We start from the raw sequence: 19,909 nt of genomic DNA, 5'->3' as shown, positions 1-19,909 counted from the left end.
TGGTTTTCACAGTGCAGGTTGCGTGTCCATGCACACGTGTGTGCTGAGGGCAACGTAGAATGTCCCTATTGTGTGTGAGCTGTGTTCAGAGGAACTGGAAAACCTGTACTCTCAGTTACACTGACCCCAGCCAGAAGGTCACCCCGGGGGCAAGGTCCACGCTCATATTTCCTGCTGTGTGGGAGTAAGGGCAGGGCAATCATGTAGCGTCCTAGAAGCAGAGAAGGACACCGGCTTAGAGAAACAGGTGTTTATTCCAACAAAGTCGCTGCTGAGCTGAGGGCATTCTTGGGCCTGGGGTCTGCAATGGCAGAAGCAACAGGTGGAAGGGAGAGGAACAGGTGAGACCCAGGAGCTCAGGGATCATGGAGGGAGACAGCAGGGGCCAGCACACTCCCACACCTGTGCCAGGGACATAGCTGAGGAAGGTACGCCCAGGGGGCACAGCCTTTCCTGGGCCTGCTCTGGTCTAACCGAGTCCGGGCTCCGGGTTTTGTTTCCAACCCAAAGGGCATAATCCCCTAGTAAGGTTAGTTACACCGCTGTTTTACTCTTCCCCCAGATTTGAGACTCAGACCAGCCAGAAGGACACCAGGTGCCTGGACCTTGAGGTTTGGGATCCTCTGTTCACAGTGAAGGTAGCAGAGCCTCCTTGGGTCTTTACTAGACTCAAGGCTGGGGTGGAGTGGGGGTTAGGAAGAGCTACCGGTGCCAGAGAAGATGAGCTCAAGCTTGGGAGGCCAGAGGTGAGGGGTGGGAAGAAGGTGGATAGTTCTGGAAGTAAGGAATACTGGCCAGGTAAAGTTGGTGCTGACAATCCAACCATCCCATCTGGCTTGGGGGGCAGTTCTCCACATGGCCCCCCGCCCAAAGTTCAGGGGCCCCGCAGGTGAGAAAGCAGGTGGAGGGCAAGTGTTTGGAGTAAGTCATAGAGGTATATCCAGGGTTTGCATGGGGCAATCAAACAATAACTGACTTCAGTCGTTTGTAGCCCCAGAAAAGGCAACTGATGGAAGAGCCCGCAGCCTCGTGGACCGGGTGCTCCTCTCCCGACACGTCCCCGTCATGATGACAGTTTCTCTCTTGCTCAGCCGAGCACAGAATCAGAAACATGGGCCAGAAGGGCCAGGGCCCGGGTCCGGTGAGGGGGCAGGCTTGTTGTGAGGTGAGCAACGTGGAATCAAGGCCTCAAGGGTGTTCAGGGTAGACGGGGCAGGCAGGGACAGGCAGCAGGCTGCAGCCTCAGACTCAGGGCACCCCAGCTGCGCCAGGGCCCAGCCTAGAGCCCCATTTTGCTGATGTCCTTTTCTGCGTCCTGATGCGGCTCTGTTCTTGGGAGGGGATAAGGGAGGATGGGGAAACCAGAACTCTGAGGTCTCAGGCCCTTTCTAGGGATCGCTCTTCCCGGGAGGCAGGGCAGGTGCTGAGAAGCAGAGGAGCGTGGCCGCCCACCAGGGAGACGGGACGGCAGGGTCAGGGTGGTGACAGGAGGGACAGTCCGCAGCTACCCAGCTCTCGTCATGCCCCATCCCCCAGAGCTTCGCCTCCTGAGGCAGGGACCTTTCCCCCAGGGGACCATCCAGGCCTGCCGTCGTCACTGGCCGGGCTCTTGGTGCAAAGGCAGGAAGGGCAACTCTGAGAACGGGGCTTTCAGCCGCAGCACGTGATGCTCCAAGTCGATGCAGCACTGTGGGTGGGGGCAGTGAGCTCACCTGGGCAGGCGACCCCCTTCCTTCCCACCACGCCCTACTCCTTACGCCTCCCCATTTTCATGCACCCAGACCACTGTCGAGAAGGGACCTTCAGTTGTGGGCAGATAAGGAACCTCTACGGAAGCGAGGGTAAAATTCCATGTCTCCAACTCCGTTCTTATGGGACGGAGCCTGGTCCACGCTCCCACACCCACGCCTCCTACCTCTTTTTCCCAGGCCCTGGGTCAGGCCAGGGTGTGGTACCAGCGTAGGCATCACCTTACCTGGAGAGAAAGCAGGGTCTGCAGGCCAAGGCAGAGTTCAGGACTGTCCACATCTGCGGGAACCATTCGAGGACACTGCTGTCCTCTTGTCAGCCCTCGCCCTTCTCTGCCCACCCCCGCCCAGCCCAAGAACCTGGGGGATACTGGGAGCATCTTGGGGGATGGGGTGCCTCATCTATGTTGGCCGGAGCTGAGAAGCTCTGCCTTTGCCCTACCCAGGAGGGAGAGCTAGAGTTGCTGAGGCAGACACTGGGCTCTAACGGAGTAAGGACTTACCTACCACCTGAGCCGAGCACTCCACGGTCTCCTGGCCCAGCTGTAGCTCCAGCTGCTCCACCAGGGCTGGGGGCCCCGGGTGCAGGTCCCCAACTGGGGCTTTTAGGACCCTCTTCCCTAACCTGTGGTTGGGAAGGAAGGCTTATGGCCACTGCGGCCCCCGACCCCCACCCCATTAATGTCCCTGCCACCACTGTTTGGGTTTGCAGCCCATCCCTGCCCCCACGGAGGGTCTCAATCCAGTCTTATGGGCCAGAACTCCCACCAACTCTTTAAAAAAAAAAAAGAAAACAGTTTTATTGGGACTTCCCTGGTAGTCCTGTGGTTAAGACTCTGAGCTTCCATGACAGGGAGCTCAGGTTTGATCAGGGTACTAAAATCCCATATGCTGCGTAGAATGGCCAGAAATAATAATAAAATTAGTAGAGTTTGTTACACAGTTTTTAAAAAAATCAATAAAGTAATAGCTTTATTGAGATATAGTTCGTATAGTTAAAGTCCCTTTTTTTTGTGACCAAGCCATGCAGCTTGTGGAATCTCAGTTCTTCCACTAGGGATTGAACCTGGGTCACAGCAGTGAAAGCCCAGAGTCCCAACCACTAGACCACCAGGGAACTGCCAAAGGTCACCCTTTTAAAGTAGACAGCAGAGTTCTGCAACCATCACTACCTAATTTCAGAATATTTCTGTCACCCTGAAAAGAAGCCCCTCCCCCACTGGTTTGCACGCCTGCACACACACCCCTGCCTTACCCCAGGCGGCTGAGACATCCAGCGGAGATCTGATTGTACTGGGTGCCTGTGTCCACCGCCACCTGAAGCTCCTGGTCCCGGCACTGAGAAAAGGGAAGGGTCTCCGTGAGTCCCTGGGGGCGGGGGTGGGGGGCAGGCGCAAGGGGGAATGGGCTGGGATTGACTCTGTCATATTTCCCAGCCCCTGATAAGTCCCTTTCAGAAATGAGTGAAGGGAGTAAACTGAGTCTTTAAGAGTGATTCTTCTGGGGGTCATACAGTTGAGGCAGAAGTGGATCAGATCAAGAGTTGTGAGTGGTGAGCGCATACGTTTGGGGAGAATTCCATCAGAAGTGGAGGAACCGAATGGAAGTCCTTTTGCTGAGAGGAGGGCCGAGCGCGTCCTGTTGGAGGGATCTGAGGTGTGAGTGAGGAGGGTTGGGGGTGGGGACCGCGCACCGATTAGGAAACGAGATGCTGGAAACCAGATTCACCACTGCAGGTGAAGGATGAGGCTGCTTTCTTTTGGATAAAAACAGACGTTCAAGTTTGCTCTTGATACCGCAAAACAAGTCATTTCCTCCTACGCGATTGCTGAGGTCTGCTGTGTATGGCAGGTGGGAGGGGCAGCAGGGGCAGCAGAGGAGGCTGCTCCCCCGGAGGCAGTGGGGGGTGGAGGGTCACTGGTTGGGGAGAGAGTGTCTAGGTCTGTGGGTTGAGGGGCTAGAACCTTAGATGTTGAGCCAGAGGAAAGGCCCTTCCATCGGGAAAGTCAGGGGACCGTTCCTGGAGGAGGTGACAGCTAGGGCTGGATGGACATGGGACAACACCTGAGAGCAGGCAGAGGGGGCGCCCAGCTAAGACGGGCAGGAGGGAGCGGGCGTGTGTCAGGGAGGGCTCAGAGATGACAAGGCTGTGGCCTGGGGCGTGAGCTTTTCCAGGAGGGCTGCATTACCCACACGTGTGCGTCATTCATGTGCAGAGCACACTCCAGTTTAAAGAGGATGCTTGGCTCATGTGAAAGGAATCCGGTGGACCTTGGAAGATGGGGAGGCAGGGAACAGAGAACGTGGAGGACCCCAGTTCTAGGCCCAGGCTTGGGGAGGAGTGCCTTGGCTCCCCACCCCTCCTCACCTCCTGGGGCAGAAGGGAGGGTGGGTGAGGGGAGCCGGACCCAGGAGAGGGTCTCACCTTGCAGTTGACCAGAAGTGCTGGCCTCTCAGGCTTGCTGGTCATCGTCCTGCTCTCCTGGCTGTGGATCGGGGCCTGTGCCCGGGGAGGCTCCCCCTGAGGCCGGCCCGGGCTCCCCTCCACCACCAGGCGTCTCTGGATCACGCTGTGTGGCTGCTGCTCCATCACAAAACGTGGAGATGCTGAACCCCGGTGCCCGGCCTGCGCGGTCCCCCAACTCACAAGACCCATGCTCTCCTGCCCAGCTTCGCCCCCGGCCTGAGTCTCCCGGGAGTAAGAAGGGGCAGAAGCTTCCCCAAGGGTCCCAGCGGTCAGAGCATGATAGCAGAGCGAGCCCCAGCATCAGATCACACTGGTTTCCAGGACCCCAATGGATAGCTCAGTGATGGAGAGATAGGGGGAGCGGAGGGGTCCGTCCTGAGTTAGACGTGACCTTGCAGGCACTGGTGTGATGCTGGGAGGCAGGTGGCAATTCTGTCTCCTGTCTCCAACACAAATTTGGGGACATTCTTTCTTTTTTCCTTCCTCTGACCTCATTCTTCCATGGGATACAGATCCCAGGGTTAACAGTGTGATGAAAAGAAGTCAAAGAAACAAGAACAAAAAAGAAAGGAAAGTCCAAACCTTCTTCACTAGGGAGCTGGGAGCCATCCTCCCGTCCTTTGCCCACAGCCACTCCGCCCTGTCCAGCCACTTCTCAGCTCCACCAGTTTCCTCTCCTGTGTTTACAGCCCACCTTGCCTTCTGTTACTGATTCATTCAGCACAGCTCTCCCGCATCCCTGGGATGCCTCCATTAGGCCATAAGAACCTGCCTCTCAAATCCACCTGCTCAAAGCCAGGGAGTCTCTGAGACTGTGCTACTCCAAGTGCCATTCTCAGATCAGCGGCTCTACTGTCACCCATTAGAAGCGCAGAATCACGACCTACTGAATCGGAACCTTGTTTTAACAAGACGTGCAAGTGACCCACATGCACAGAAACGTTTGAGAAGCGCAAAGCAACCCGTCAGACTAAACCTGTCCCTCCCTTGCTTGAAATCCATCAGAGGGACCTCCCTGGTGGTCCAGTGGCTAAGACTCTGTGCTCCCAATGCAGGAGACCTGGGTTCGATCCCTGGTCAGGGAACTAGAGTCCGCATGCCACAACTAACGATACCACATGTCACAATGAAGAACTGGCACAATCAAATAAATATACTTTTTAAATATTTAAAAAAAAAGAAATTCATCAGAGCCTGCCTCTCCCCACTTTGCTTGCCTGGAGGCGACAGCCTGGTGTGCTGGCCACTGCCTCATCTCCCTCCGCTGCCCTGCCTGGGCCAGCCTGTCCAGGCCTCTGCCCCGCCCCCTGAAAGTCCTCACCCTTCTCTAGGCCAGCCTGGGTGACTGGCTCAACTCACTTGTTCAGAAACCGCTCTCTGGAGGGAGGCTTTGATTTTCAGTCTGGGGTTCCAAGAGCATACTGTCATCCAGGCAGGGTTCACCTCCTCCAGGAAGCCCTCTCTGACCTCTTTGCGTTCTTCCATCCACACACCAGGTGGGGGCAGCGTTGCATCTCTTGTCCCCCACCCCATCTCTGTCATGCATCTCACCGCTGTTTTCTGCCCTTGAGGTCAGGTCTGTATCTCACTCTTTATATCCCAGGGCTCGGCTCAGCATACAGTAGGCACTCAATAAATGTCCACAGAAGAATGACTGTGTCCCTCTAGGCTCCACACATGATTCCTCACCTGCCCTGCTTCCATGAGAGCCTGGGACTGTTTTTCCCCTGGGCTTAATGAGGCCCTTGAGGCTGCTCCTGCCGGCAGGCTGCCAGCAGAAGGCCCAGCTCTGGGAAAAGGGGCGGCGAGCACTGGGAGCGGCTGCGAAGGGCGGCCCGCCCACCTTTCCCACGAGGGGCACAGGCTCTGGCCCGACTCCCATGCAGCATGCTCCAGAGTCACCCAGGGAGGGAGACAGGGTCCCCCTAACTGCTGTGTCTTCACTCCCCAAACCATACAAGATCAGTTTGAGAGGTGCTGAGGGCAGAAGGCCGGATCTGCCATGCTGGAGCAGCAGTGTTACTAGAGCCCCTTTGCCAGGGCCAAACAGATGAAGATGGGCCGATGAGAGCCAAGAACCTGCTTCCCTGCTCCCCTGGGGTCTCAGCTGTGCCCGCTGCTAGCAAGGCCGTTCTCTGAGCTGAAATCTCAGTCTGCTCACTTTTCCCTTGAGTGCGGTGCTGTTGGGTTGGGTTCCTGGAGGGGAAACATTTGGCTGGGAGGGATGTGGAGAGGGAGGCCTGGTTCAGGAAAAGAAGTGAGGGGCTGTGTCTGGCTCCAGGTTTCTGGGGAGAGGGACTGCTGGAGTGGCCCAAGGTCCGCCGGAAATGGCCTCACATGCCTCCCCTTGAGGGAGTCCCTCATCTGCAATCCCCTGCCTACTAGGTGAGAGAGGCGACAGGGTGCCCCCAACCTTTCTACAGAAGCTCTCCTCTCTCCTGAGCCAGAGGCCAGAGCCATCTCGTCTTCTCTGGACCCCGTGAACCTCACTTTCTCTCTCAGGCTAAATGGAGGAATAAGAGTAACTGGAGAAGGGACTTCCCTGGGAGTCCAGCAGCAAAGACTCTGTGCTTCCAATGCAGGGGGGCTGGGTTCAATCCCTGGTCGGGGGCCTAGATCCCACCTGCTGCAACTAAGAGTTTGCAAGCCACAGCTAAGACCTGGCGCAGCCAAAATAAACATTAAAAACAGAAGAGTAGCTGGAGGAATAATAGCCTTTAGACGGTGCTCCCTATTTCCCAGGCACTGTGCTAAGCCCTTTACAGGTTTAGCTGATGTAACCATGACATTCCCTATGAACTACAACCTGTTATTTTTATCTTCATGTAACAGATGAAGAAACCAATGCTCAGAGACAGAAAGTAACTTGCCCAAGTTGCTAAGTGCTGGAGCCAGGATCTGAACCCAAGATTCCAGGCTTTGCAGAAGCCCACACTTTCAGCCCTTCCCTCTGTCGGAGGGGGAGGGAGTGAGTGTATAGAGCTGTCCCCTGACTCACCCACCCCTTGGTGGGTACTCCCTGACCCAGTATCCTTGGTGGGGGTCGGGGCAGGGGGATGGAAGGAAAGGAGCCTGGAAGGGCCACGTCAACTAGGAGGGAGCCGGGGCTCCCTGAGGAGCTGGGTGCCCAGGCCAGAGCCGTGGAAAATGTTTGCCGGTGTTCTAGCAGGGGTGAGGGTGACGGGCAATGAATGTCCAGTCCCCATGTGCCAGGACCTGTGGTTTTCGGAGAGGAGCGAATCACAGCCTTGAACCCACCGGTTCTCCGGGCCCAGCAGTAAACTGCCCCCTGCAAGCCTCTGCTCTAACCGGCGCTCTTGACCTCCCCAGACGGAAGCCTGGAGCTCTCTAGGGGAGCCGAGGAATAGATGGGGTCCCCCAGAGCCACCAAGCCGTGGCACCAGCCCGGTGCGGAGCCGGGAATGGTCAAGGTGAACCCACAAGTCAGGGCCGCCTCCCCCCACCCCGGGGGCAGGCAGGTGTCTGGAGGCTTGGGGTCTGCACCCTCCCAGCAGAGGCAGAGGGGCAGGGGTCCCAGCCCCCCCAGGGAGGGGAGGGGAGAGGGCGGCCTCACCCAGTCCTTGGAGGTGCCGAGCCTCTTGAGGCCGTCCAGGGGCAGCAGATCGGCCGAGTCCTTGTGCAGGAACTGGGTGGCCTGTCTGAGCCGGCGCTGCTGGCTCAGCTGGGCTCGGCCCCGGAGCTCTGCCTCCCGGCCCCTGTCCCCGGCGTCGCCCTCCTCCCGCAGGGCCTCCGGCCTGATGCTCATGGCCCCTTTGGGGCGGGCCGGGGGCTCCTGAGTGGTCCTGCCCTCCGTGCTCCCTGCCTCCGCAGCCCCTGCTGCGTCCCAGCTGCGGCTCTCCTGACCGGAGGGTCGTCTCGGCGGGAAGAAGAGAGGAAATAAATAAATAACGTGCAGGAGCAGCCGCGTCAGACACCAATTTCCAGAGCTTGCAGTAGAGGGAGCGGGGCTCCGGTTGGAAAAACCCAGCCCTGGAGGAGGTGGGGGGTGTGTGTGGCAGGGCTGCAGCTGGCAGGCTCTGCAGCATCTCTAGCTCTGGGGTCCTGGCCAGAGTGGGCGGTGGAGGAGTGTGTGCGTGTGTGCGCGCGTGTGTGGCTGAGGGGGTGAATCTGTGCTGTAAACTGTCAGGGTATCCATGCCAGGTGGTTGGAAAGGCAGCATGTGTCAGTGTGCGGGGGCAGGCATGAGATGCAGGACAAATATCCCTGGGCATGTGTCTCCTGGGTTTCCCGGCCGTGCCCTCCACCTGGGGTTCTCTGCAGCTCCAGGGTGGGGTGCAGGCCAACCCCTGGGGTGCAGGTTCGGAACAGGGAGGTCCAGCATCACATTTGTCTCAACAGGGAGCCTCTCCCCTTCCAGGTCTCAACCTTTCAGCATCCTTTGCTCCTTTACTCTGGGTCCTGGGTTCTAGGGTTGGCAAGAGCAGCTCTGAATCTTCCCACAAGTAGGGCCCCAGCTTCCCCTTCCCCTTTATGTGAGGCTCACTGAGTCTTGGCTCTTTTTTTTTTAATTTTGGCTGTGTTGGGTCTTAGTTGCAGCATGCATGATCTTAGCTGTGTCGTGTGGGATCTTTCATTGTGGCGCATGGACTCTAGTTGCGGAGTGAGGCCTTCAGTAGTTGCAGCCAACGGGCTTAGTTGCTTTGTGGCATGTGGGATCTTAGTTCCCCGACCAGGGATTGAATCCGCACCACCCACATTGTAAGAGAGAGAGAGCGTTGGTGCTCAGTGGTGTCTGGCTCTTTGCGACCCCATAGACTGTAACCCTCCAGGTTCCTCTGTCCATGGGATTCTCCAGGTAAGAAAACTGGAGTGGGTTGCCGTTTCCTCCTCCAGAGAATCTTCCTAACCCAGGGATCCAACTCGAGTCTTCTGTACTGGCAGATGGATTCTTTACCGATGTGCTACCTGGGAAGCCTTCTACATTGCGAGGCAGATTCTTAACCACTGTACCAGTAGGGAAGTCCCCTGCTGCTGCTGCTGCTAAGTCGCTTCAGTCGTGTCCGACTCTGTGCGACCCCATAGATGGAAGCCCACCAGGCTCCCCCGTCCCTGGGATTCTCCAGGCAAGAACACGGGAGTGGGTTGCCATTTCCTTTTCCAATGTGTGAAAGTGAAAAGTGAAAGTGAAGTTGCTCAGTCGTGTCCGACTAGTAGCGACCCCATGGACTGCAGCCTACCAGGCTCCTCTCTCCATGCGATTTTCTAGGCAAGAGTACTGGAGTGGCTTGCCATTGCCTTCTCCAGGGAAGTCCCCTAGCTCTTTTTAAAACAGTTATAATTCAAACATGCAGAAATTTATAAGGAATAAACAATATCCTTTACATCCCATCTCATTAAAAAAGAGAAAAAAAAAAAACTGCCACGAACATACGTGAAGCTCCCTGGGTGCCTCTCCTCCCCAGATAACATTTGCTCTGGCATCTGGGGCTTCTCCTTCCTCTCTCTAAGCACATGCGTATGTGTATATCCTAAGCAGTGTCATTTCACAATGTCGGACCCACTGTAAACATCTTTCTGCAATTTGTTTTTGTTTTTTAAATTTTTTTAGGCACGTGGGATCTTCACTCCCTCATTAGGGATTGAACCCACACCCTCTGCATTGGTAGCTTGGAGTCTTAGCCACTGGATGGCTGGGGAAGTCCCAATTTGCTCTTTCTTGCTCATTATTTTATTGGTGAGATTCACTCATGGGCTAATTCACTTTAATTGCTGTATAGTGTTTCTCTAGTGAATATATCACATTTAGGAAGTTTAGATTATTTTTCATTTTTACAAACAAAGATGCTGTGAACATTTATTGCACCTGTCTCTTGGGGTACACCTGTAAGCATTCCTAGGAGTGGGTGCTGGGGCATCAGATATACATCTTGTCTCTTTCGACATGATGCCAAATTACCTTCCAAAATGTTTGTACCAACCGGCGCTCCATCAGTAGCAGACGGGGTTCCTTGGCTCCGCTTCCTGTCAGCGCTTGGTCGCAGGCTTTTCCTTTTTAACTTATTTGGCTGCCCCAGGTCTTAGTGGTGGCACTCGGGTTCTTTAGTTGCCATACGCGGGCTCTAGTTCCCTGGCCAGGGACAGAACCTGCACCCCTGTACTGGGAGCACAGAGTCTTAGCCACTGGGCCCCCAGGGAAGTCCACTCTCAGACTTTGTAGAGCCCTGATGCATCTGCCATCAGATTTTTCTCTCCAGCCTTTTGTCCTCACCATCATCGGCACGCCCTGGTCAAGGTTCTGCTGACTGGTGTTGGACACTCACAGGGTGAGTCTTGACCTGGGCCCTTGCTCCCTGGGTCTCGATCCCATCCAGGCAACACAGGGGCACATGCCCATTCAGACCAGGCAGACATTCCTCTGCCACACTGTGGACCACGCCTCCTTGAGGCACTTTGCAACCATGACAATTACATTGTGATCCCCATTTACAGATGAGACGTTACGGGTTCAGTTGTGATCCCCCCAAATCCATATGTGAACGGCCCAACTTCTAGGGAGCTTCCCAAGTGGTGCTAGTGGTAAAGAACTTGTCTGCCAGTGCAGGAGATGTAAGAGACACAGGTTTGATCCCTGGGCAGGGAAGATTCCGTGGAGGAGGGCATGGCAGCCCACTCCAGTATTCTTGCCTGGAGAATCCCATGGACAGAGGAGCCTGGCAGGCTATAGTCCGTAGGATCGCAAAAAGTCAAACGTGACTGAGTGACTTAACATGCAGACACACACACGACCCCTAGGACCTCAGAATGTAACCTTATTTAGAGGTAGTCAAGTTAAGATGAGGTCATCAGGGTGGCCTTAACCCAGTATGACTGTGTCCTTCTCTTTTTTTTAAATTGATTTGTTTTTAACTGTAATACTTGCTTTACAGAATTGTGTTGGTTTCTGCCATACATCAACATGAACCAGCCACAGGTATTCCATGAACCAAGGAACATATGTCCCTTCCCTCTTGAACCTCCCTCACACCCCTCTAGTTTGTCACAAGGCACCTGATTTGAGCTCCCTGCATCATTCACCACATCCCCACTGGCTCTGTCTTTTACACATGGTAGTGCATATGTTTCCTTGCTGCTCTCTCAGTTCATCCCACCCGCTCTTTCTGCCACTGTGTCCACAAGTCTGTTCTCTATGTCTGTCTTGATTCCTGCCCTGCAAATAGGTTTATCAGTACCATTTTCCTAAACCCCACACATATGCATAGACATGATACTCGGCTTTCTCTTTCTGACTCAATTCATTCTGTATATCAGGTTCTAGGTTCATCCACATCACTACAACTGACTCAAATCCGTTACTTTTTACGGCTGAGTAACATTCTATTGTGTATATGGGCTGTGTCCTTCTTTAGTCAGTCAGTTCAGTCGCTCTGTCGTGTCTGACTCTTTGCGACCCCATGGACTGCAGCATGCCAGTCTTCCCTGTCCTTCACCATCTCCTGGAGTTTGCTCAAACTCATGTCCATTGAGTCGGTGATGCCATCCAACCATCTCATCCTCTGTCGTCCCCTTCCCCTCCTGCCTTCAATCCCTCCCAGCATCAGGGTCTTTTCCAGTGAGTCAGTTCTTTGCATCAGGTGGCCAAAGTATTGGAGCTTCAGTGTCAGTCCTTCCAATGAATATTCAGGACTGATTTTCTTTAGGATTGACTGGTTTGATTGCCTTGTAGTTCAAGGAACTCTCAAGAGTTTTCTCCAACACCACAGTTCAAAAGCATCAATTCTTCAGCGCTCAGCTCTCTTTATAGTCCAACTCTCACATCCGTACATGACTACTGGAAAAACCATAACTTTGACTAAATTGACCTTTGTTGGCAAAGTGATGTCTCTGCTTTTTCATATGCTGTCTAGGTTGGTCATAGCTTTTCTTCCAAGGACTAAGTGTCTTTTAATTTCATAGCTGCAGTCATCATCTGCAGTAATTTTGAAGCCCAAGAAAATAAAGTCTGTCACTGTTTCCACTGTTTCCCCATCTATTTGCCATGAAATGATGAGACCAGATGCCATGATCTTAGTTTTCTGAATGTTGAGTTTTAAGCCAACTTTTTCACTCTTCTCTTTCACTTTCATCAAGAGGCTCTTTAGTTCTTCTCCGCTTTCTGACATAAGGGTGGTGCCATCTGTGTATCTGAGGTTATTGATATTTCTCCTGACAATCTTGATTCTAACTTGTGCTTCATTCAGCACAGCATTTCACATGATGTACTCTGCATAGAAGTTTAATAAGCAGGGTGAAGATATACCAGTCTGTTGTCCCATGTCCAGTTTTAACTGTTGCTTCTTGACATGCATACAGGTTTCTCAGGAGGCAGGTCAGATGGTCTGGTATTCCCATCTCTTTAAGAATTTCCCACAGTTTGTTGTGATCCACACAGTCAAAGACTTTGGCCTAGTCAATAAAGCAGAAGTAGATATTTTTCTGGGACTCTCTTGCTTTTTTAGTGATCCAACAGATGTTGGCAATTTGATCTCTGGTTCCTCTTCTTTTTCTAAATCCAGCTTGAACATCTGAAAGTTCACGGTTCACATACTGTTGAAGCCTAGCTTGGCGAATTTTGAGCATTACTTTGCGAGCGTGTGAGATAAGTGCAATTGTGCAGTAGTTTGAACGTTCTTTGGCATTGCCTTTCTTTGGGATTGGAATGAAAACTGACCTTTTCCAGTCCTGTGACCACTGCTGAGTTTTCCAAATTTGCTGGCATATTGAGTGCAGCACTTTTAACAGCATCATCTTTTAGGATTTGAAATAGCTCAAATAGTATTCTTCTTCAAAGGGGAAATTTGGACCCTGAGATATCTGCGCTTGGGAAGAATACCATGTGAGCATGAAGGCTGAGGGTGGGGTGGTATGTCTCCAGGCAAGAAAGGTCAGAGGTCACCAGCAAACCACCAGCAGCCGGGAGAGAGGCCTGGAGCAGATCCTACCTCACTGTGCTCAGGAGGCAACAGTCCTGCCCACACCTTGACCTTGGGTTTCCAGCTTCCCTGGGACAGCGGGACAACACATTTGTGCTGTTAAAGCCACGCAGGTTTCAGGGCTTTGTTACAGCAGCCCCAGGAAGCGAGTATACCAAGACTCAGAAAACTTACTCAAGGTCAGGTACTGAGGTGAGGGGTACAGCCAGGACTCAAAGCCTCCTCTGCCTGTCTCCCAAGTCCTGCTTGGTCCCCACTGTGCCAAAGCCAAAGCACGACGGAGACAGTGAGTGTGGACTGAAAACCAAACACTGGTGTGATTCCACTTACCCAGTTCAGCCCCCATATCCTGGCTTCCTGTAGCCTCAGTTTCAGTGGAATATTCCAGTTCCCTTCCACCCCCATGCCTGGATACACATTACCCCCATATTAGCCCGGCATAGAGGTTGAAGAGGCTCCAATGGCATGTATTGGGGTCCCTGGTTGTTACAGCAGGATTAACGTGCATGTGGACTCTGCATATAAGGATGCCTGGCAGGCCCATGTTGACAGGTATCTACCCCAACCTCATTCTCAGCCATCCACTCCTTAGGTCTGAAAAATCTTCAATGTCTTCAAGAGTCCTTTATTAATACATTCTTTGGAGGGGTGCCACAGTCAACGGTTAAGAATGAGGGGACCCTCGGGGGCTTACCATGTTGACTTGAGCTGGGCTGACAGCCTGGATGGGTGTCCCAGCATGTGTCTGCATCCCAAAGGATAGCGCAAGCTCCTGCGGTGTAGCAGGGGGACTTGCTGGGGGGCGGGGAGGACTTCCCTGGTCATCTGTAGCTAAGACTCTGAGTTCCCAAGTGTTGGGGCCCAGGTTTGATCCCTGATCAGGGAATTAGATCCCACATACCACAACTAAGAATTCTCATGTCTCAACTAAAACCTGGCACAGCCAAATAGATAAATATCTTTAAAAAATAGAAAAGAAGATGGGGGACTTGGGCGTTTGCAGTTTGGACAGGGAGAGGTTGGGGACAACGTCACCTCTTTCCCAGTGGGTCTGACAAGGCCTGGGAACCAGTCGTGCTCAGGAAATACCATTCTCTGGAATGTGGCTGCAGAAGGGGTCCGGCTGGTCCCTGTGTCTGTGACTTAAATTAATATTGGCTCTCTCGCTGTCTCATGGTCCCATAGGCTCGGGGGTAAGTTGACTCTTGCTTTTTGCGTCCCTTGGTTTCTTCCTTTGTAAATTTGTCCTTTGCTCCACGTTGCTGAAGCTGAAGAACTCTGGCCACCTGATGCGAAGAACTGACTCATTGGAAAAGACTCTGATGCTGGGAAAGGTTGAGGGCAAGAGGACAAGAAGAGAAGGGGATGATAGAGGATGAGATGGTTGGGTGGCATCACCGACTCAATGAACATGAGTTTGAACAAACTCCGGGAGACAGTGAAGGACAGGGGAGCCTGGTGTGCCACAGTCCGTGGGGTCGCAAAGAGCTGGACACGACTGAGCGACTGAACAGCAACACTGTGTGCTAGACGCTGAGCGAGCCCCTGGGGGCACCGTGGTGAGCTGGATGGAGCCCTGCTTCCACACAGCGCACGTCCTGATGAGGAAGGCAGGCTATAGACGACTTCACAGAGGATGCCGGGTAGGGCTGGGTGCTGGAGGATACACCAGCGCAGAGGAGAGGGAGGGACAAGCGGAGGGGAGGTTGACATCGTGCGGAGGTGAGCGCAGGGGAGCGAGAGGGCCATATGGTACCCGGCGGAGGTATGCATATGGTACTGCAGCCGGGGTCAACGTGGGCCAGACTGGCCTGGGCTGGTGCTCCCACACCACACCCCAGCTGCGGTAGACCTCCAACCCCCCTGCCTGGCCTGGCGCCCCCATCCGGTGACCAGTCACTCACACCAGAAAGATGTGGAGAGAACAACCAGGAGGCCAGCACGGAAAATCTCCTCGCTCTCCCAAGCGGTGTTTTTGCCTTTTTAATTAATTAGAGGATAATTACTTTATAATGTTGTGTTAGTTTCTGCTGTACAACAGAGTGAATCAGCCATAAGTATACATCTATCCCCTCTTTTTTGGATTTCCTTCCCATGTAGGTCACCACAGAGCACTGAGTTCCCTGTGCTGTACTCATTACTTATCTGTTTTATACATATTAACAGTGTATATATGTCAATCCCAATCTCCCAATTCTCCTGGGCAGCGTTAACCCACAGTGGTTAACAAGTCACTGACCCTGGACCTGACAGACCCTCGGGATCAGGGTTCCCTCTACCAAAAAGGCACACAAAGCCCTGCCCAGCGGGTTCTCAGAACTGCGGATGGTGATGGATCTTGTCTTTCTGGCAACAAGGAAGGCTGAGAGGCGCTAGGAGGTACCACTTTCTGGGCCTTCACCCTCACAGATTCTCAGGACTTCTGGAGAACTTTCTGCCTGCAGGTAAAATCAGACTACACCTTGTATCTCCACGGGGTGTCAGTCAGTGATTTTAGACTTGTGCTGACTGATGTATGGCCCCAGCCACACGTGGTTACTGAGCAGCAGCAATATGACCAGTCTGAAGTGAGACACGCTGTAAGTGTAAAATACACGCTGGATGTTGAAGACAATACCAAAAACAATGTGAAATATCTCATTAATAAAAATTATCTCATTATTTTAAAAATGTAAATTACATTACTTTTTAAACAAATATTTTTTTGATATGGACCATTTTAAAAGTCTCTATTGAATTTGTTACAACATTGCTTCTGTTACACATCTTGGTTTTTTGGCCACAGGGCAGGTGGGATTTTAGTTCCTCGACCAGGGATTAAACCCACTCCCTCTGCATTGGAAGGTGAAGTCTTAACTACGGGACCACCGGGGAAGTCCCTATATTACTTTCTATTGATGGTATTTTGGATCTGTTGCATTCAATAAAATGTTATAAAAATTAACGTCACTTGTTTCTTCTTTTTAAATATGGCAGCTAAGAAATTTAAAGTTGTAAATGTGGCTCCTTTATATTTCTGCAAGACATCACAGATCTAAAGAGATTCACAGCTTGTTTCCTGGAACCTGGCATAATCCACTCCAGCCTTTCTCCACCTTATCAGAAAGCTCTTGTGTCTAATCTAAATCCCTGTGAAATGAAAGTGTCAGATTCTTTATGACCCCATGGACTGTGGCCCACCAGACTCCTCGGTTCATGGGATTTTCCAGGCAAGAATACTGGAGTGGGTTGCCATTTCCTTCTTCGTGAGATCTGCTTGACCCAGGGATCGACCTCAAGTCTCTTTTGTCTCCTTCACTGACATTGGTAGGCAGGTTCTTTACTACTATCGTCATCTGTGCTTGCTTAGTCACTCAGTCATGTCCGTCTCTTTGAGACCCCATGGACTGTAGCCCGCCAGAGTCCTCCTTTCGTGGGATTCTCCAGGCAAGAATACTGGATGCGGTTATTACTTCCTTCTCCAGGGGATTTTCCCGACCCAGGGATTGAACCCAGGTCTCCCACATCGTGGGCAGACTCTTTATCGTCTAAGTCACCTGGGAATCCCTGCAGCTGTTTTCAAAATCCCCACTTTCTGATCCAAGCCTCAGTAGACATGGAGATGAACTGGTTCCCACTTCCCTTGTGATAACCTTTGATGTCTTTAAATATCTTTACACAGTTTCTTTTTAAGAAGAATCTGAGTAGTGCTGTTTCTTATCGCCGAGGTTAGAGATGGAGGTGGGGGAGAGTCCATCTGGCACTGTGAAGTCATCTAGTCAAACGCCCTGCCACATAAGGAAATTCCCAGGACATCCTCCTTAGAATGGTTATTCAGAGCTGGACAAACAGCTCCCTCGGGTCTGTGGAGGGTGAGGGCAGCCAGGTCTATTTCAGGCTTTCTCCTCCGGCCCTATCAGATCTGCTCAAGACAGGAATGACGCTTTTTCCAGAGTTCTCCTGTCCAGCAAGGGTCCCAGGAGGCTGGGCCAGTTTTTAAATTTTTCTTCCTACCTCCTGGAGATCTAACCAGTCACTCCTAAAGGAAATCAGCCCTGAATATTCATTGGAAGGATTGATGCTGAGGCTGAAACTCTAATACTCTGGCCACCTAATGTGAAAAGCCAACTCATTGGAAAAGATCCTGATGCTGGGAAAGACTGAGGGCAAGAGGAGAAGGGGGCGACAGAGGATGAGATGGTTAGACAGCATCACCGACTCAGTGGACATAAGTTTGAACAAATTCCGGGAGACAGTGAAGGACAAGGAAGCCAGTCCATGGGGTGGCAAAGAGTTGGACATGACCGAGTGACTAAACAATTTTCACCCCCAAAAGGGAGATATTCCAAAGGCCAATAGTCTAGGGCCACTGTTTACACTTCATTGATACTTTCATCCTATTTCCTAGATGACAAAAAAACAAGGTATAATGAGTTTCCTGGTGGCCCACTGGTTAGAATTCTGGGCTTTCACTGCTGAAGCCTGGGTTCAGTCCCTGGTCAGGGAACGGAGATCTTGCTAGCCTCACAGTGCAAACAAAAAACCGAAACATAATGATAAGAATGACAACAAAAACAAGGCACAGAAGGGCAGGACGCTTGTCTCTGCTGATGAAAGCAGACTGAGCAGGGGATGTGGAACTCGTACAAACTCGGTCATGTTTCCCAGCTCATTCGCTAGCTGGGTGACTTTGGGTGAAGTGCCTCATCTTTCGGAATCACGTCCTCATCTGTAAAACTGAGCTAACGTGTCATCTGCAGAACGGCTGTGAAGTTTGAACGAGAGGCACAACGGCAAACTGGCTAAGAGGGTTTGGAGGCCTGGGTTTACTGGTCTCTAAGATGGGGACCCTGCAGGTCCTTCCTCATCGTGTTGGGAGGGTGACGTGCGCTGGTTCATGGAAAGCTTGCAACTACTTGTCCAACACACAGAGTCCTGGGCCCCCACCTGCTGCTGTCTGGGAGGTGACGTTCATCTTCACGCGAGTGCGCCTGTACACACACACGCATACAGGCTGTGACCTAGAGGTGTCTCCCCTCTGCTGTCATGGCACAGCTGGGTCAAGCATCTCTGACCTTATTTCTCACACTATTTAAAATTGTTTGCTTGCCCATCTTCCCACCAGATATTAGCCTTTGTAAGGGCAGAGTCTTTTTCTTTTTTTGGTCCCTTCTGTCTCCCTATTGTCCTTGCTGCCCCTCCCCACCCCCACCCAATCCCAAGTCCTTTGCTTGCCTTTTATCAATGGGAAACTTTAGTCAAAGAATAGGTTTAACCAGAGAAATGAGAAATGTGGAAACAAAGGGAAACAGTCAAAGGAGACTAACGAATAATAATGTAGTCATTAAGCATAGTCAGGGACCTCTAGTTCCTTCTCAAGAGCTATGGATAATATTCTGAGTCATATTCTATGAGCTGTTTTATAGATACTGAAACCCCAGGTGGAAGAAGTTAACTACGTGATAACCAGACTGCACCATTGATTTGAGTTGCCACAATTCTGAGAACTGGTCTCAAAGAAATGGAAACAAACCGACTCGGGAACTGAAGCTTAAGTGTACCAAAAGCAATCAAGATGACGCCAGTCAGACCACTGACGACCAATTTCAAGATGACGGTCAAAGCTGACTGTGCTGTTTCTGCACAGAGCCCCCTCCCTCTGTCTATAAAAGCTCTTGCCCCACTGATTTCCTGTGGTTGGGGGAGTAGGCCTTTGGACAGACTTCTGTTCTCCCAACTCCGGCCCCTAGTTGCAGGCGTCTGAAATAAAGCAAACCTTCCTTTCCACCAGCCTGGCCTGTTTACTGGCTTTTGAGTGGCAAGTGGCTGGACCCCACACACCTTCCAGTAACATTTTTACACGCATCTGCTGACTGAATTGTCTGGCAGGACTCCAGGACCCAAGAGGAGCCATGCTACTCTTACTGAGGACTCAGGTGCTAGGTAGGACACCAGCTTGCTGAGCATCCCACCCACTCTTTCCAGTTGGAGAATCTGCTGATAGCCATCGGCGGTCACTCCAGAGCCCCTTACCCTGGCACCATGGGACTCATTTGCCAGACCCTCTAACTGCCCCTCTCCCTGGGCTCTGCACTCCAATCTTGATCCTGAAAGTGCCCTCAGGGAATCCAGCAAAGATGTCCACCTCCCCTTGAACATCTTGGACGTCACGAGCCTGGCGGGGGTGAAGAGGGGGCTTGGAATCCTGCTTTGCCTTCCCTCTGGCCTCAGCCCCGCGTGCCCATCTTGTGTTTAATGACTTCCTTTCCTGCTTCCATTTCCCTCCATCTCCTCTTTCTCCTCGCCTAAGCTTTGGACCTGCTGTGGGTGGCAGGTATCACTCTAGTGATACTCCTGCTAAAGAAGTCACTGATTACTGCCCAGGAAGCCTGTTGTGTTGTCTCGTGCCAGTGCGCAGTGACCGTCCGGTGGAAGTGGTGCTGGGCAAGGAGAAACCACATGTCCTGACTCTGCCTTGGAATCTGTCCTATATTGAGATGCAGCAGCTTTCTTCCAGGGGGGCATTTGGGAAGGTGCAGAGTGGAGTGTGTGTTGCTTGAGATTCACCTGAGATGGGCAAGTCTATGAAGAGCCATGGAAACCACTAGATATAATGACAAGCAGGCTATAGCAATGAGCTATTCCAGGTAATGAGATGAGAAAGTGGTGTGGTTCAGGGGACAGCCTGAACCAGGAGAAGCTTGGAGGTGGATGAGACGCAGGACGGTGAAGGGCTTGAGCAAGCAGGTCATTGGAGGATGGAGATGGGAGGCCAGTGCATCTTG

The 19,909-nt window shown here is 52.4% G+C and overlaps 1 protein-coding gene across 1 annotated transcript; it reads right to left on the bottom strand.

The window, feature by feature from the left end:
* Positions 1-272: 272 nt before the first annotated feature.
* On the bottom strand, positions 273-8,154 carry NRIP2 (nuclear receptor interacting protein 2). The gene is made up of 6 exons (XM_055395588.2): positions 7,790-8,154; positions 4,174-4,329; positions 3,004-3,086; positions 2,252-2,373; positions 1,976-2,028; positions 273-1,687 (listed from the first exon to the last, which is right to left on the bottom strand). Exons 1-6 carry the CDS (start codon positions 7,979-7,981, stop codon positions 1,595-1,597), a joined length of 699 nt encoding a protein of 232 aa, XP_055251563.2. The 5' UTR covers positions 7,982-8,154; the 3' UTR covers positions 273-1,594.
* Between the last annotated feature and the right edge of the window lie 11,755 nt (positions 8,155-19,909).

This window comes from Moschus berezovskii, chromosome 6 (genome assembly GCF_049115385.1).
Source record: "Moschus berezovskii isolate FMDL1 chromosome 6, NW_MosBer_1.0, whole genome shotgun sequence".
NCBI lineage: Eukaryota > Metazoa > Chordata > Mammalia > Artiodactyla > Moschidae > Moschus > Moschus berezovskii.
The sequence above is the reverse complement of the archived record's forward strand: the minus strand, read 5'-3'. Positions and strand labels throughout refer to the sequence as shown.